Source organism: Thamnophis sirtalis, unplaced genomic scaffold (assembly GCF_051295495.1).
Source record: "Thamnophis sirtalis isolate CommonGarterSnake01/CBP01778 unplaced genomic scaffold, rThaSir2_p1.2 scaffold_4, whole genome shotgun sequence".
Classification (NCBI taxonomy): domain Eukaryota; kingdom Metazoa; phylum Chordata; class Lepidosauria; order Squamata; family Natricidae; genus Thamnophis; species Thamnophis sirtalis.
The window spans coordinates 54,591,262-54,610,018 of NW_028261384.1; the positions used below are offsets into that span (position 1 = coordinate 54,591,262).

At 47.0% G+C, this 18,757-nt stretch overlaps 1 protein-coding gene across 5 annotated transcripts in view; it reads right to left on the reverse strand.

The window, feature by feature from the left end:
• The window catches only part of CPNE4 (copine 4), a 369,631-nt gene that overhangs the window by 127,524 nt on the left and 223,350 nt on the right, over nt 1–18,757 (reverse strand). For all 5 annotated transcript variants that reach the window (XM_087712948.1, XM_087712945.1, XM_087712946.1 and 2 more), the window contains exon 4: nt 15,006–15,077. In XM_087712948.1, coding sequence (XP_087569074.1) covers nt 15,006–15,077 — 72 coding nt within the window. The remainder of the gene's footprint in view (nt 1–15,005; nt 15,078–18,757) is intronic.

An 18,757-nucleotide genomic window follows, 5' to 3' on the forward strand; every position in this document is an offset into this window, starting at 1 on the left:
CTGGGCCTGTCTTGTCCAGTGACATTGCCCATCACTCTGCCAAGGACTCCACCATCAAGCAAATTTTGAACTGGGTGTGGAGGGGGTGGCCCAAGGGGTCCGTTGGGGTTGATTTTAAAATGTATTTTGCTAAACGTGATAAGTTATTGGTTGTTAATTGGCTGTTTACTGTGGGGGGAAGGGGTAGTTGTTCCACCCAAACTGCACATTGCAGTATTAGAGGCTTTATACATAGGGCATCCTGGAATTGTCAGGATGAAGTCTTTGGCTAGGAGTTACATGCGGTGGCCTAACATGGACAGGGAGATCGAAGAGTGGGTGGCTACCTGCACACTGTGCCAGGAGTCCAGACCAGCTACCCCAGAGGTGCCCGCTAAGGAGTGGGAGTGACCTCAAGCACCATGGTCTAGGGTGCACATTGACTTTGCTGGCCCAGTTCATGGCCAGACATTTCTCATAGTTGTGGACGCCTACTCGAAATGGTTAGAGGTAGTCCTGATGACCTCCATCAAGACTTTTCTCCACACACGGCCTGCCCGACATCTTGGTCTCTGACAATGGCCCCCAATTCACGGCCATGCAATTTGAGATCTTCCTAGCAGCTCAGAGAATCAGGTATGCCCTGGTCGCGCCATTCCATCCACCCTCCAATGTTCAGGCGGAGAGAATGGTGAGATCTGCAAAAGAGGCCCTCTCTAAGATGGGCCCGGGAGATTGGCAAACATGGGTTGACCACTATTTGCTAATTCAGCACATCACACCCAGTGCCACAACAGGGAGAAGCTCCTCCGAGCTTCTCATGGGTTGCCAGCTAAGTTCCCACTTAGACCGGCTACACCTCAATTATTCTGCCTCATTGCCCCCAGACTCCACAAGCAAGATTCAGACATTTAGCGTAGGAGATTTGGTATACACCCATAACTATGCCAGGGGAACTCTGGATTCCTGCCACACTCTTACCTCTTAGACCTCGAGGGCAGTAGGAATTGGAGAAGGCATATTGACCAACTCCATGGTTGCCTCTCCAACTCCACTCTTAGACAACCAGAGGTAACTCCTGCACGAGTTAGCCAAAGCCCTACCCAAACAGAGCAAACACTCATTCCTTCCATGGCCAGCTCAAACCCAAGGGTACCAGGAAACTTATCTGGTTATCCGAGCGAACCAGCTCTAGAAGCTCCAGCTACGGCCTGTGAAAGGTTCCAGGAGCTTCCACCAAGTGGAGCTGAGGAGCAAACAGGTCTGTCCGACCTGTCCAAGGAAACCCCTCCTACTGAACTGCACAGGTCAGGCAGAGCTACCCAAAAACCTGCCTACCTGCGTGACTACATTACAAGTAGGATTGTTCCAACCAAGAGGGGAAGGGTGTTAGATATTAGTTCTAACTACAGTGGTTTCCACCAAGGTCCTCTGTTCTGGCAGGAACAGAGGTTTAATCCTATTGGTCGAAGGGTCTGACAGCTCCCTATAAAAGGGCTGCTGTCAGACTCAACCTTCGCTGGATTGTTCTCACTTGTTGTACTCAATAAAGAACTGTTGTTACCGTTAAGCCTATGTGTGCTTATCCATTACCCAATCTAACATATATAATATTTGATATGAATCACAATTAATATATATACATTTTATTGTATATATTATACTATAATATCTTAGTACTATTTGCATATTGTAGATATTATGTATTATACATTGCTGCATTGTTGCCACCCAACATCCAGAATAATCTGAACATTTACAATATTTCAATTTGCATACTTATCTGAAAAAAGTTCATTTTCATTTAAAAATGAAAACTAAATACACTTGTCCTCTCATTCAAGCACAACCGTGGAGCTTTTCTAATGCTTTGAGAGTTAAAAGACAGACTTTTATAGAAAGATGTTAAGGTATTACACATAATGTCTATGGAGAGTTAAAATATTCAAGTGTGATTTCACTCCCAATATTCATTTACCTATTTTTTTTTGTTTACTGTACAAAAGGAACAGGGAGGCTTGTTCATCTGCACCAAACAAAACATGAGGGTCACTAGGAACCAGATAAAATGGCTTTGAGATTGAAGTTTGGCCAATAAATATCTTCAGTGTGTTTGTGATTTGAAATGATGTGCTTAAATTGTGTCCTTGCTATGTACATGCCCAAACATGCAAAGAGAGCAAAAGAACTATATGAGCTGAGCAGAAACATATCTGCAGGCCATACTCATGATGGTGCTTATGTTTCTCTAAATGCATGAAAATAGCTTCCACATTGGGTAAATTTTATGAATGTAGCTTGGTGAGATGAACAATAGACACTCCTTTTTCCTGCACACTGCTTAGAGAGTCCAAGTTGTGGGTTATTTCAGTCTGGTTGCCCTGAAACTGAGGAAAGACTTTTTCTTGGCCACGCCTCCAGGCGTGCCTAATCCCCAGAAATTTTCCTCTGTTTGGCCCGTTTGGAAACTGTTTTGGGAGCTCCAGCTGAAATAGTGCTTTGCTTGGACTCTCTTTATTACTTCTGACTTTTCCGGCTGAGTATATTTCCCCTTAGGCATTCTTGCCGTTATCTTTGTTGTTCTTTCACTAATTGCTGTATTCAAGCCTCCAGGAGGCAGGAGGTAAGCGTTTGGCTGGGGGAAGGGCCTCCTTTGTCGATCTCCTCAGGCCGATCTTGGAGGCTTGCTGTGCCTTTTAAAACGGAGGATTCTCCTTCCCAGGGGGAGGAGCCTTTGGGCGCTGATGGTGACTCGGACCAGGATCCCGAGCTGTCTCCTAAGATGCAGGCGATAGTGGAACGTGCCATAGCCAAGGGCATAGCTGATGCCATGCGGGCACAGGATAGGCAGGCGGCTCCTTCGATTCCCAAGGCTCAGGGCGGTCCTCCCCCGGCCAAGCGGGTGCGCCATCCATCCCTGGAATCCTCCGTTGTGAGTGAGGCCTCGGCCTTGGAGGCAGCGGATCCCATAGAGCAGGGTCTGTCCGAGGATGAGGATCTCTCGCCGGATACCCCCTCTTATTTCGGCCTGTTCAAGCCCACCTTGTTTAAGTCGGTCCTCCGCAAGGTGAAGACCACCACTATCAAACCAAAGCCCACTACCACTCAGACTGATTAGGCCCCAGTAAACCCGAATGCGGTCATGTTCGACGCTCCAACTTCCCAACAAGAGTTGATTCCTGTTCCCGGGTTGTTTCTAGGCCTTATCTAGCGTCACTAAGTTCAGCCAGCCACCTTGTCCTCACCTAGCGGGGTAGACAAGAAACTGTACACAATGGAGCCTGTCCTGGAAGACCTCCTGGCTCTCCTGGCAGTGGATCCCCCCATTACTTCTAACGCCTCCCTACCTGCGGACCTGTCTGAAGGCCTCAAGGCGGAGGACAGAAAGGCCGAGAAAGTCTGTCACAAGGCTCACCTGGCGGCGGACTAGGCCATCAGGGCCTCTTCTTCCGCCTCCTTTTTTAGTAGAGCAGCTGTAATCTGGTCATGTGACATCATAAATAAGATTCCCCCAGGGGGTGCCCGTCTTCATCAGGACGTGACCAAGCTCATCACGGCATCCCAGTACGCCACGGATGCAGCCCTTAGTGCCACTAAATTCATTTCTAGGGCCCTAGCCGCGAATGTCACCTCCCATAGATTGCTCTAGCTCCGACATTGGCAGGCGGACCAGAAGCATAAATGGAAATTGGCTTCTGCCCCCTTCAAAGGGTCCAAATTATTTGGTGAGGTCTTGGATTCTTTCCTGATCAAATCAAAGGATAAAAGAAAAATCCTTCCCTCGACATCCAAGAAACAGAACAAGCAAGTCCACCCCTTATGCGAGGCGGCAGTCCTTTCGGCCCTCAGAGCCCTCCACGTCTTCCTCCTTCTACCCCTCTAACATAAACTCTGGGCAGCAGGGGGAGAGGGCTCAGGACAGGTCTTCCTTTCGAGACTGCGGTAGGCAACAGTTTGGCTTCCATAAGTTCAATCGAGGAGGCGCCTCCAACAGGCCCTTCCGGAAGTCCAAGTGACTCCCCGAGCTCATCTCCAATCGGGGGTCGACTGCAGCTGTTAGCCTCCCACTGGGCCCAGACGGCTCACGATGCCTGGGTCTTACAAGTGGTCAGGGAGGGTCTATCCCTAGAATTCCTATCCTATCCTCCCAGAATCTTTATCAGGTGCCCCACTCCCTCATGGCCCACCAAGAGGGAGCAGATGAACCAGGAGGTCCCCCACCTCCTGGAGATGGAGATCAATGCCATCGAGCAGGTGCCCCCGGACCAGGAGGGGAGAGGGTTCTACTCTATTCTCTTCCTGGTCCCCAAGAACTCGGGGGGGGGGGGGGTGGAGGGCCATCTTGGACCTCAAGAACCTCAACAGGCACATTGCCTATCGGAGGTTCAAGATGCAGTCCCTCCAGTCCATTTTGGCGGGGATCCGCCAGGGAGACCTCCTCACCTCCATAGATCTGCGGGAGGCTTACCTACACATCCCAATTCACCCCCGACATCGGAAGTTCCTGAGCTCCTTTTATGCAGGCCGCCACTTCCAGTACAGGGCCCTTCCATTCGGCCTGTCCTCGGCCCCCAGGACCTTCACCAAGGTTCTGGCAGTAGTGGTGGCCCACCTCCGCCGCAGGCCCATAAGGCTCCAATGCTAACTAGACGACATCATTATTCAGTCGTCATCCAGGCAGCAGGCCTTGCGGGATCTCCAGATAACCATGAGGACCTTCAGGCATCACAGGTTCTCCCTAAATCTCGAAAAAAGTCCCTTACCCCAACCACCAAGATCAATCACTTGGGGGCGGTGATAGACACCATCTCCTGCAGGGTGTTCCTCTCCCAAGACAGGTTGGAGGCCCTCTCTGTACGGCAAGCAAGGCAGGTTCAGATTGTCCTCCTTTCACAACTACTGGGGAAGATGATCTCCTGTCTGTCGATCTTCCCTTGGGCTCGTCTCCACTCCAGAGCCCTGCAGTGGCTGCTTCTTCCTCATCAGAGGGCCAACAGGAGCAACTCACCAAGACTGATTCCAGTACCTCAGTCAGTCAAGAGGTCCCTCCGGTGGTGGGCTTCTCCAGCTCTGACCAAGGGACACCTGGTCAAGGGGCCCGACCGGCTGGTTATCACCACCAACGCCAGTCTCGCAGGTTGGGGAGCGCACATGGATCATCTCATGGTCCAAGGCAGGTGGTCCCCGGCGGAATCGCGTTGCAGCATCAACCTTCTGGAGCTGCGAGCTGCGAGGTTGGCCCTCCATCATTTCCACCATCACATACGCCACCGTCATGTCCTATTGATGACGAACAACATCGCCACGAAGGCGCACATCAACAGCCAGGGCGGCACCAGGTCAAGAAGGCTGATGGCAAAGGCGGAGGCCTTGGGACTATGGGCGGAGCGGCACCTGGAATCGATCCGCTCCGACCACATCTCCGGCGTGGACAACACCCAGGCGGACTGGCTGAGCAGGACCACCATAGACTCTGCGGAATGGCGGCTGGATCCTGCTCTGTTTCAACAACTTTCTCGCCGGTTCGGCCTACCGATGATAGACCTGCTTGCGACAAAAGCCAACACGCACCTTCCGCGCTTTTTCTCCCATTTCCAGTGTTCGGGAGCGGAAGGAACGGATGCTCTTCGCTGCAGATGGCCTCGCGGCCTCCTCTATGCGTTTCCTCCTCTTCCACTCCTTCCCCGTCTTCTAATCAAGATCATAGAAGAGGGGGCAGAAGTTCTACTCGTGGCGCCCCATTGGCCCCGGAGGTCGTGGTTCGCCGACTTGGTAAGCCTGTCGGTGTCCCTGTCGTGGCTGATTCCCCCGGATCAGGTCTCCCTCAGCCAAGGGGCCATTGTCCATCTGGAGCCCCAATGGCTGCAGCTGGCCATTTGGCACTTGAGGGAGACCTGCTAAGGGTTGAAGGTCTGTCAGATGACGTCGTCCACACTATTCAAGCAGCTCGGCATCCGTCGATGACTCGGATTTACGACCCCACTTGGGCTACCTTCGCCCATTGGTGTGAGGACTCAGAACTTGACCCCGTCACTGCTCCAATGACAAGGGTGCTGGACTTTCTGCAGGGGGGGCCTTGTGAGGGGTCTTGCTCCGGCCACGCTTCGTTGCCAGATGGCGGCCTTGTCTACCATTTGGTCCGGTGACCCTTCTCTTCCTGTCAACAAGGTTCCCAGGGTGCGCTGCTTTCTCAAGGGCACCTCTAACATCCGGCCTCCCACGGTCCACCATTATCCGACATGGCAACTTTCTGTGGTGCTACAGGCTCTCACGGGTCCGCCGTTTGAGCCTCTCCAGACAGCCTCTCTCAAGCACCTTTCACTAAAGACTTTTCTCATCGCCATCACCTCCGCCCGTTGGATCTCGGAGCTGGCGGCTCTGTCTATGCGCCAGGACTTATGCGTCGTCCATTCCGACAGGGTCGTTTTGCGGCTTGATCCGACCTTTCTCACCAAGGTCAACTGCTGGTACCACAGGGCGCAGGAGGTTGTGTTGCCAAACTTTTGCCCGCATCCTTCGCATCCGAGCGAGCGCAAGTGGCACAAGCTTGACGTGCGACGAGCACTTAAAATCTACGTCCATCACACCTCCGATTTCCGGAAGTCCGAGGCTCTCTTTGTATCTTTCCAGCCCGGATTGCTAGGGAAGAAAGTCTCTTCGTCCACGATTGGCAGATAGCTCAGAGCCTGTATTGCATCTGCGTATGAATTACAGTCGAGAGCGGTTCCTATCCGAATTACGGCTCACTCGACGCGCAGTGCGGCGACTTCTGCAGCTTGGGCCACGCAAGCGCTGATCAAGGAGATCTGCAGGGCAGCCGCGTGGTCTACACCATCTCCGTTCATCAGACACTGTAAGTTAGACACGTTTGCTTCAGCTGAGGCGGCCTTTGGCAGGCGGGTGCTGCAGGCAGTGACTACTTCTGTCGTAACCCGTGACTCTGATTCTGCCCGCCCAGATGGACATTAACTTGGGTATGTCCCACAACTTGGACTCTCTAAGCAGTGTGCAGGAAAATGACCATTGGTCTTACCTGAAGGGTCCTTTTCTGCACACTGCGAGAGAGTCCAACCCACCCTGGTCTGTCCGGGGTTACGGATCATCGTGTCAACACGGTTCCATTCTAAGGTCATCTCCAGCTGCATCTCCACGGCCAAAGTGTCTCAAATTTCTGGGGATTAGGCATGCCTGGAGGCGTGACCAAGGAAAAGTCTTTCCTCAGTTTCATGGCAACCAGACTGAAATAACCCACAACTTGGACTCTCTTGCAGTGTGCAGAAAAGGACCCTTCAGGTAAGACCAATGGTCATTCTCTTTTCCATGCATTCAGGGACAACGAAATGATTGGAAAATAGAGCGATAACATTACATAATTACAAATTGGAATTTTACATTCAATATTTGTAATTTTGTCATCAAGGACAGTCAGTCATAGGCCTATCAAAATCTACAAGAATCTCAAATGTTTGGAAAGACAAATTTGATAGTATTTACTATTCTGCAAATGGCAATTTATATGTAAAAAATGGTCCATTTCAGTTTTGTATATAATTCACATAATTTCTTGCATTTTGTTTTTTTTCCTGCCTGGATAAAAAAAGAATTGAATTGCACAGAATACCAACCCAATGAGAGTTATGACAATACAGAACTTGTTTATCTGTTCATTTTGGCACTTTGAAACTGGCAAAGCATCTTTAAGGTGTTTGATATGTAGTTGTGTGATTAAAATCTATTTAGAAATAAAATTAAATCTGTTGCCATCTTACTGTGTGGTTTAGGTTTAGGTTTATTGACATTTGTATGCCGCCCACTCCCTAGGGACTCTGGGCGGCTTACAGAGAAGACAAGGAGGCATATAAAATTAAAAATACAATTTTTAAAAATTACACATCATGCATACTGCTTAGAGTGGGGCTGGATACTAATCAGCAGCCCCAGGCCTGCCGGAACAGCCAGGTCTTCGTAGTTTTACGGAAGGCCGGAAGAGTAGTAAGGGTCTGGATCTCTACGGGGAGATCATTCCATAGGGCCGGGGCAGCAACAGAGAAGGCCCTCCTCCGGGGAGCCGCCAGCCAACATTGACCGGCCGATGGCACCTGGAGGAGGCCCAATCTGTGCGATCTTATCGGTCTTTGGGAGGTGAATAGCAGGAGGCGGTCTCTCAGGTAGCCAGGTCCTAAACCATGTAGGGCTTTAAAAGTAACGACTAGCACCTCGAAGCATGTCTGGAGACCAATGGGGAGCCAGTGCAGCTCGCGGAGGATAGGTGTAACCTAGGTACACCCATTATCGCTCGCGCGGCTGCATTCTGGACCAACTGCAGTCTTCGAACACTCTTCAGGGGCAGCCCCATGTACAGCGCGTTACAGTAATCCAGTCTTGAGGTGACGAGGGCGTGAATGACCATCCAAAGGGCCTCCTGGTCCAGATAGGGTCGCAACTGGTGCACCAGGCGAACCTGGGCAAAGGCCCCCCTGGTCACATCCGACAGATGATGTTCTAATGTTAGCTGCAGATCCAGGAGGACCCCTAAATTGCGGACCCTCTCTGAGGGGCGTATAATTTCACCCCCCAGGCTAAGAGATGGAATGTCTGGACCATCCTTGGGAGGGAGCATCAATAGCCACTCAGTCTTGTCCGGATTGAGTGCAAGCTTGTTCGCTCCCATCCAGACCCTGACAGCCTCCAGGCACTGGCACATCACTTCTCCTGCTTCGCTGAGTTGGCACCGGGCGGACAGATACAGTTTAGTATCATCCGCGTATTGGTGGTATTTAATCCCATGCCGGCGTATGATCCCACCCAGTGGCTTCATGTAGATGTTAAATAGGAGGGGGACAGGACCGAGCCCTGCGGGACCCCATATTTGAGGGGCCTAGGGGTCGATCTCTGTCCTCAACCAACACTGACTGCGACCTGTCCAAGAGGTAGGAGGAGAACCACTGCAGAATGGTCCCTCCCACCCCCACCTCTCACAACCGTCACAGAAGTATACCATGGTCGATGGTATCGAAGGCCGCTGAGAGGTCAAGAAGCACTAGGATAGATGAATGTCCTCTATCCCTGGCTCGCTAGAGATCATCGATCAGCACGACCAAAGCAGCTTCCATGCCGTAACCAGGCCTGAAACCTGACAGAAAGGGATCCAGATAATCTGTTTCATCCAAGGTCCATCGGAGTTGAAAGGCCACCACCTTCTCAACAACCTTCCCTACAAAAGGGAGGTTGGAGACTGGACGATAGTTGTTCAAAATGGCTGGGTCCAGGGAAGGTTTCTTCAGGAGGGGTCTCACCACCGCATCCTTTAGGGGGTGCGGGAAGGATCCATCCCGAAGAGAGGTGTTAATAATCCTCTGGAGCCAGCCACGTGTCACCTCCCTGCTGGTTGAAACCAGCCAGGAGGGGCACGGGTCCAGTATACAGGTGGAGGCACTCACCACTCCCATGGCCTTGTCCACTTCCTCAGGAGCGACAAGATGAAACGCGCTCCATAAAATCGGATCAAGACCTTCCCCCGGCACCTCGGCTGGTACCGTCCATGTGGAGCCAGGTCCGACCAAATCCGAGCGGTTTTATCCGACAGAAAACTGGACAAATTCCTCAGCTCTGCCCTCTAAAGGGTCGTCTGCATGCCTCCCTTTCAAGAGGGATCAGGCTATTCTAAACAGGGTGGCTGGGCACAATTCTGCGGATGCAATAAGAGCGGAAAATGCACACATTTTGCCACCAGTATTGCCACTAGATAAGTCCTAATAAAGGCTCTTAATTGTGTTTGGTCGGATTCAGAGTTACTGGCCCTCCAACGTCGCTCTAGGCGTCTCTTTTGGCGCTTCATCTCCCAGAGTTCCTCAGTGAACCAAGGAGCCCTCCTGGATCCACTGCTGCGGAGAGGCCGTAAAGGCGCAATCCAGTTTAGAGCCTCCGCCGCCGCTGTATTCCAAGCAGCGACCAAGGACTCTGCCGGACTGTGGACGAGAGAGTCAGGTATCTCACCAAGCACCGTCTGAAATCCCATAGGGTCCATCAGGCGCCTGGGCCGGAACCACCTAGTCGGTTCCCCCTCCCTACAGTGGGGGATTGGTTTCCGAAAGTCAAGCCTCAGTAGGAAGTGATCAGACCTTAATGCCCTTCAAATCTAGATCACGTCTCCACTGCTCCGAGAGAAATACGAGGTCAAGCATGTGACCTGCTATATGAGTCAGACCCCGAATTACCTGGGTCAAGTCCATGGCTGTCATGGAAGCCATGAACTCCTGTGCCCCATCAGAGCGTTCGCCGAGAGAAGGCAGATTGAAATCCCCCAGCACTATAAGCCTGGGGAACTCAATTGCCAGGTCAGCTACTGACTCAAGGAGCACAGGGAGGGCTGTTGTAACGCTGTTGGGAGGTAGGTACGTTAGCAACAAACCCACTTGACCCCCAAGGTCCAACTTCACCAACAGGGACTCACACCCGACAAGCTCCAGAGCAGGGATCCTACGAGGAACTAATGACCTTCAGATGATGGCTGCCACTCCCCCACCCCTTTTCTGATGTTGTGGCTGATGGAGCACCTGAAACCCTTCTGGGCACATTTCAGTGAGCGGGACTCCTCCCTCCTGGCCCAGCCAGGTTTCAGTAATACATGCCAGGTCTGCCCCCTCATCTAATATTAGGTCCCGGACGAGGGGAGCTTTGTGAACCACAGACCTGGCATTTAGCAACAGCAGCCTGAGACCAGGGCCCTGACAACTCTCACCAACTGGTCCTGGAGTGGAGCTAACAGGGTCGGAAGGAGGGATCGCTGTGACATAGCGAACCCTCCTTCCCTGGTAATGGCTAGCCCTGAAGCTCCTGCCGTACCTGCCCCTCCCAGTCATGACCGTAATGCTCCGGCCCACCCCTGCGTCCACAGACCCCCCCTCTATCCTCCAAGGCCTCCGTTCTCCTCGGCAGGCTATTCAAGCCAAACACTCTGGGTTGAGAGGTGGAGCCGGGCCCCCATCCACTTCTGCTTCTGCACTCAGTGGAGGGGGCTCCGGGCCGCCCTCTCAATCCCCTCATGCGTACCAAACAGGCATTCGCCTCATGCATACCCCACGATAGATTAAAAGTACAACAATATAATAAAAAAATAGGGATTACACTAATTTAAAAGAAAGTGGGATCATTCGCTCACAGACATACAATACATACCACATACTAAGAGAAGGGTTGCACAGGTATTAAAAAAGGTGTTGGTATTGTGTGGACATGTTTTTATTTTCTTAAAGTTAATGGAAGCCTTTGTCAATCAGGAATCTTCTGATATGATAATTTAACCCTCTACTGGACTGCATTACAACAAACCATGCCTGTTGGCTTGTTGAACATCTTTTCCAAAACATAAAAGCATTTTGCATGGTCTGTTCAGACGAGTCAATATCAACAACATGGTAGGGCAGGCTTTTAAAATAACTCCACTTCATGGAGTTATTTTCACTTCATGGAGTAAGGGGGCAGGGACTTGGGATTATGATGCTGCATTTGCAAAAATTCAAATGTTGATCACTGCCCACCACCACCACTGGTGGGCATACCCACTGAGGAACACCAGTTTGGTTTCTGATCTCAAATATTTTCATTATATTTTTCAGACAAATATTGCTGAGCATTTGATTAATCCTAAACAAAACTGCTGTTCCAAGCTTACTGCTGAGGTGATACAAGCTAATTCTGTTTATATTTCCTGTCATGGGGCTCACTTAATTAGATTATAGATCCCTCACAACAATTTTAAATCCCATTCCAATTTAAAATGTTGTATTTATGACTACATAATAATATTATATTATTGGTTATTCTATTGCTTATGTAATGGGAAACTAATGAAAATAGTTCCCTGAGATATCACCAGTAACATTTAATTTAAAAGTACATATTTTAGTAATGCTTTTCAGATTTCAATGTTGTAAAAATAAGACTGAGAAGTGGAAGTTTCACAAAGAATTACATGTGGTGAGATAAAATTAGATTTTAAAAGGAAAATGGTTTGGGTTAAGAGGACAGCAAACATTATGCAATTGTTCTATACTTAAAGCCAACAATTGCTGATTTGAAATAGAAGGAATATATACCCTAGGGCAGGGGTGTCAAACCAAGGCCCTTAGGCCAAATCCAGCCCATGAGGTGGTTAAATGTGCCTATAAATATCAAAGCACCAGCTCGTTGTGCCTCTGCTAGCCAAAATAGGCTGCGTGGGGCCTCCGCACGGCCTGTTTTTGGCCAGCAGAGTACTGTAGGAGGACTGGATTGGACTGGATTACAATTATGTGGCCTCAAGTAAGTGCCTGATCTGGATAGCAAACAAACATCCTATGTTAATACTACAGTTCAATGCCAGATTTTACATATTGTACATCCATTTAATCTACAATCAACAATCTATAATTGACAACCATTTCTATTTACTATCCTAGAAATTTACCTGGGTTGTTAGATCTTGTATTATCATGTTATTTATGCTATTGCATTTTTTTATTATTAGTTGAATAATAAAAATACAATAGTATAAATAGCTTTTCTGCCTGGAAAAGCAATTTACTATTAAACAATGGGGTATAGATTTAGAAATAAAAAGTTTAGTGTATGAAGAATAAGTAATAAATGTTTGCCAGTAATATTTGGTGTAAGAGATAGGAAAATGGTTACAGTAAAGAACTGTAGAAAGAAAGAAGAGAAAGGAAGGGAAAAATGCATCTTGAGACTGTGTCAAACGCCCACCATGGCCATGCCCATCCCCGGCCATACACCCCTATCCTAGTGCCTTCTGGATATTTTGAATAACAATTGAAGTTTTTGGTAATTGGCTATACTGTTTTCAGTATATAAAGCTAGTAATTTACTTTTCTGCCTGTAAACTAGTCAAATGTGGGTATATTTTGTGAAGAGCAGATAATACATTTAATAAGTTGACAAATATTTTTATACACATGCTATGTTTTATCATTGTCAGGCTTTGGAAAATAATGTACATATGCCAACAAAGGATTTGCATTTAAAATTCAGCAAAGATGGACAAAGCTTAAGGTGACCAGATATCCCACTTTTGGTGGGACATTCTCGCTTTTGAACAATTTGTCCCACGTCCTGCAGCATTTTAAAAAAGTCCTGATTTTTTTTTTAAGCACGAAAGGAAAAATCTGCAAAAAGTCACGGTGAGTCCGGGGGATTGTTCCTCGCAAAGCATCATGGTCTCATAGAATGCAAATGAAGGTGCTTATCTCCCCACCCGGCTCTGTGTGCTCGTATTCAAATCGGAATCATGCTGAGTCCCATTCAGAGGGCAGAGGGATGCTGTGCTTTTTCTTTTTTGTTTTACCTGTGTTCTCACAACCATGCAAAGGTGAGTTTTGTGCTACAGGGATCTTTCTTTCTTTCTTTCCCTGTCTGCGGTTCCAATTGCAGTCGTCCTTTGCTTCGGATTAAAGCACCATTTCTCATTCCTTGCAAAACTGGGGAAATGGCAGGGCCGCCTCCCTCCCCATTTTCCTTGCAGCACCATCGGTTGCAAAATGTTCCCCTGATTTGGTTTATAAGTTCGCAGCAATGTGATCCAACAAATAGGAAAGTTTTAATAAGATCTTCTGACTTTATTTGGTCTCTGCTGCCCCCCGACCCCATTAGCCCTTGGGTTTTGTCCACTCCCAAGAAGAGAGTGGGAAGGAGAGGAAGGAAGGAGGGAGGGGGGAACGAAAAGAAGACGGGAAGGGGGGAAGAAGAAGGAAGGGGAAAAGATGGAAGGAAGGAGAAAGAATAGAAGGAAGAAGGAGGAAGGAGAAGGAGGAAGATGGAAGAAGAAAGGAAGGAAGAAAAAGAGGAAGGGAGGGAGAAAAGAAGGAAGGAGGTAGGAAGAGAAGGGGAAGAGAGGGAAAGAGCAGAAAGACAGGATGAAGTTGATAGGCAAGAGGAAGGAGGAAGGAAGGAAGAAAGAAAAAGGGAGGGAGGGAGGAAAGAAGAAAAGATGGAACTAGAAAGGAAAGAATGAAGGGAGGGAGGAAAGGGGAAGACAGGGAAAGAGCAGAAAGACAGAGAAGGTGAAGGTATATAGGCAGAAGGAAGGAAGAAGGAAGAAATAGGAAGGAGGGAAGTTGAAAGGATGGAAGGAGGAAGGAATAGAAACGAAGGGGAAGAGAGAGCTGGAAAGAGCAGAAAGACAGGCAAAAGATAGGCAAAAGAAATGAAGCTGAAAGAATGGAAGGAGGAAGGAAGAGTAAAGGAGGAAGGGAGTGAGTGAGGAAAGAAGAGAGGATGAAAGGAGAAAGGAAGGAAGAGAGGGAAAGAGCAGAAGACAGATAAGGTGAAGGTAGATAAGCAAGAGGAATGAAGGAAGGAAGAAGAAAGGGAGGAAGGAGGAAAGGTGAAAGGAGGAAGGAAGAGAAGGGGAAGAGAGATCTAAAGAGCAGAAAGACAGAAGGCAAGAGGAAGGAAGGAAGGAGAAAGAATGGAAAGGGAGGAAGGCTAGAAGGAGGAAAGGGAGAGAGGGAAGGAAGGAAGGTGAAAGGAGGAAGGAAGGAAGGGGTACTTCCACTTGTAGGCCTGGAACTGAATGCAGGAGGAGTCTCTCCATAGGATCAGCTGCTCCTCTGATCATGGTCTATGAAAATGTTACTGCTTGCCTGATGCAAATTTAGACAGACAGTGCTTTGGGCTGCCCCTCAAGTTCCCCCCTTTACTCCTCCCCCTGTAGAATTCATCCCCCTGAGTTTTGCCTTTGAGGGGCATCTAAATTAAGGTGACCAGATGTCCCGCTTTTGGCGGGATAGTCCCACTTTTGAACAATTTGTCCCACGTCCCGCAGCATTTTTAAAAAATCCCGATTTTTAAAAATATTTTTAATCAAGAACACACACACACACACACACACACACACACCACACACACACACACACACACCAGTCAATGGTGTCCCTCTTTACCAATGTTAAAATCTGGTCACCTTAACAAAGCTAAATATGAATTACTTTTTTTCCACTCAAGATGAAAATTACTACAGATAGACCTACCGTTATGGAAGATTTCCCTGCTGTGTTGCCATGCTTCAATAAAGATTTTGAGAGTTTTCTCTGAGAAACAATCTGTATATAATAATAAAAAAGGAAACTTGATCAAACAAGCTACAGTTTATGTCTAGATGATATATGCAAGCAGTTCCCAAATAATTAATATGAAACTAAATGAAAAAGGTTATGCCACTTAATTTTAAAATATGCTCCAAAATTATGAAGAACAGTAAAAATTAAGCCACAAAAGTGCAATAGTCCAAAATAATTGGTGAAAAATTTCTATGTTAAATACTTTAACTTATGGATCAGTAAATGAATTACACAAGAAAGGAAACAACAAATTCCAGATTTCTGATGTAGCCAGAGAGGAGCCCATTTTAGTTATTTTATTTTTGCTTAGACATCACTATTACTCTTTGGAACTTCCGTCTATAATATGGCTAAAAGATCTACAGACCAGTCATTCTCTGAGTTTCCAGTTATCTGTCATATGCTCACTTAATTTCCCAGAGAAAATATGACCTACACCTGTTTTATTTCCTCATAACTTTGCAGTAAATCAGTATCAACAACCGCTAGTATAGCAGAGGAAAGAAAGAGAGTTGGAAAGCAAAGGTTTTTTATCCACAAATGGAAGATGAAGATTAAATGCAGGATCAACAAAAGTGTTCTTATTTGCTTTAAAAATTCATTAAAAATAATCTATTTAACATTTTAGTTCTGAAAAGAATGCTGTTTTTTGCTATTCGTTACAGGAAAAAAGAAGATAATTCTCTTGGGGAAAAAAACAGGAGAGATTTTTTAAATACAACTACATCAGCTTTACACAATGTATGTAACAAATGATACAACTCCCTCTTGTTTTTAGTGGGCTGCCTCTAATTCAGGTCTCAAGAAGTGATTCAACTATGCTATATATGTCAGAACTTTCATTTTTCTCCCATAATCTGACTTAATTTAATATAGTGTATATTTAAATTTGCTCCAGCAGGTGGCAGCAGCAAATTCTCCTCACCTTAGCTTGGAAACCAAATCTTTTGTCCTGATTAGGGAAAAAAAAAGTTAATATGCCAGGCCCAGGAAAATCTAAAAAGGTTACTAAAGGCTAAAAAATTACTTCTGTAATACTGCCAAGAAAACTACATGGATGCAGCTATCAAAAATGAGCCAAAATTACCAGTGATAATATAAATAACATTAAATGTTTAATGTTAAATAACAGTGGTATTGCAATATCAGCAATTGCCTCAGGTTTGTGATCAATTGAAGATTTGAATCCAAGTCTCGCTGTCTTAGCCCAAAGCCAACACTTTGCAAATAATATCATTAAGATGTATGAGCTTGGACAAGCTGCAGTATAAGCTAACTAATTCTATCTACCTACATCACTGTGTTGCTTGAAGGAAAAAACCAAACATTATTTTAGCCAATTTGAGCAACTTCCTAGAGAGACAAGAATAAAAAGGGACTAAATAATACAATAAAAGAATTATTGACAATTCTGTCAATAAAATACATTAGAAGATTTCTGGTGGAGCTTAGTATGCTGAAATATCTACTTCCATACAAGGAGTTTTTCATAAATAGAACAGCTGGACTTATTTTGATCACTATATTGTTAATTCCTTTAATGGGCAATTGTGCAATGTTACCGCAGCAAACAATTTCAGGAGAGAAATACCTCTTCTGTGGTATCCCAGTTATCAAATGGAAGGTAAAATAGATGCATTTGGCAATTCAATTCCTTTAAGAGTAATTAATAATTACTGATTGTAGAACATTACATGTAATTGAGAGGAAATCAATTTATGGTGGCATTAAACTGCTCTTTGAATATGCATGCTAAATTATGCTACCAAAGTAATCACTTTGGGAAACTTCCATCAATTATACATTATGTTTATGGCTTATTCATAGGTGTAAAAATTCCTTATCAGCTTACTACTTTGTAAGAAAGCATATTGCAACTAAGGAGTACACATCAGAAGCAACTGGCCGATGAAATTCAGAAGCCATCAAAAATGGATGCTCAAAGATTAGGTCCATGACAGAATTCTGATATGGCTGAATAAATAATTTTCTTGAAAGCCACCTGACTGCCAATACATTCAGCTTCAATGTTTTTTCTGCAATGATAGGAAAAACTGATTCTTAGAAAGTTAAATTGCATCTATCAATGTATACACACGTTGATTTGCACATATTGGTTTGATAAAGTACAGCAGCCTGAGGGAAATTTTGATAGAATTCCATATTTACCGAATTTCAAGTAAAGCAAAAGATTGTTGTTCTTAATTGCAAAGGCATGTCCGATCCATAGCAAGCCCATGGACAACGCTCCTCCAGGTCTTTCTGTCCTCTACCAACCTCTGGAGTCCATTTAAGCTCATACCTACTGCTTCCATGACTCCATACAGTCACCTCATTCTCTTTCCCAGCATTAGGCTCTTCTCCAATGGGTCCTTCTTTCTCATTACTGTCAGGCCTGCAGCTTTCTTTTGGATCTTTGGCCTGCTGCACTTTGTATTATTCTACTATGCCATTTTCTATTGTGGGAAAATGAGAGAGGGGATTGTACAGAGTTACTCACTGTGTAGCCAAAACAAAATTCTTTCTAGAAAGCCAAGGTCTTCCTTTGTCTCTGCAACTCTGCACCTGACTAGAACTGGATGGGTGGAACTGCCAGCATGGCAGTGGAAGGTTGGACCGTGTGATGGACTTGTGCGTGTGGGGCAAGATCTTGAACTTTCAACTAAGTGGGGAAAACCTGGAAGCTTTCAGATTCAGGTTTTCCCAGATGTGCCAACATGGCTCTCTTAATAAATTGGAACTTTGAGCAATATTTTGCCTTGGACTGTGATTTATTTTTGGATACTATTTGGAACCCTGATATTAACCTGTATCTTCACTGAAATAAATTATCAGCTCCCCTGAATCCTGGGGTACTGTCTGGGGTCCTGAGCCCCAATGCCAACCCAAAACCGGGTGGGGTAAAGACTCAGGGAAGACAGAGCATGGGAAAAGGTCGAACGGATGCTGTGAAAACTGCCTAGGTGGGCAGGACATTTCCCATGGGTATCCTCTGGCAGGCTGGATTGTCAGCAGGCACTTGGCTGAGACTCATGCAGCCAGCACCCGACGATCCGAGCCCAGCAAGGGAAAGCCCAGAGCAACCGGAGGGAGACTCACCAATGGCCAGGGCCAGTCAAAGAGTTGATGGGTTCCCATTCAATCTAGATGAGTTGAAGGCATCCGATCCTTTAAAGCTCACCCTGGGGTCGATGACGTCTCCTGTGGGACCCCAGTGGAATGAAGCACTGTCTCCTGTACCCACCATGGCTGCCATGGATAATGCAGTGGGGAGGTGCCTACGTAGCCAGCTGCACTGGGCTTGGATTGCTGTGGGCTTTCATGTCTCTCCAACAGCTGTCACTGGGGCAAATACAACTGCTGGCGGATGTAGTGGGCCAACAGCTGGAGTGGTTTGCTGGAGGCCCCCATTCCCCAGCCACTGCAGCCACCACTTACAGGATCCTTTAGAGAATGAAGTGACAAGAGCCACAGGGATTTGGGCTTAGTGCAGCCATTCGCCCCAAAGCTGCTCAGACATCAGAAGTAACACAGCTTCCAGGCGTGCAGGCAGCTCTCCTTGAAACCTGAAGGGAACCACAGCCAAAACACTAACTTGGTCGGTGGATTCCCTTGAGGCCAGGAGAAGTGCCCATTCTGCCTGTAAGGCGAGCTGGAAAACT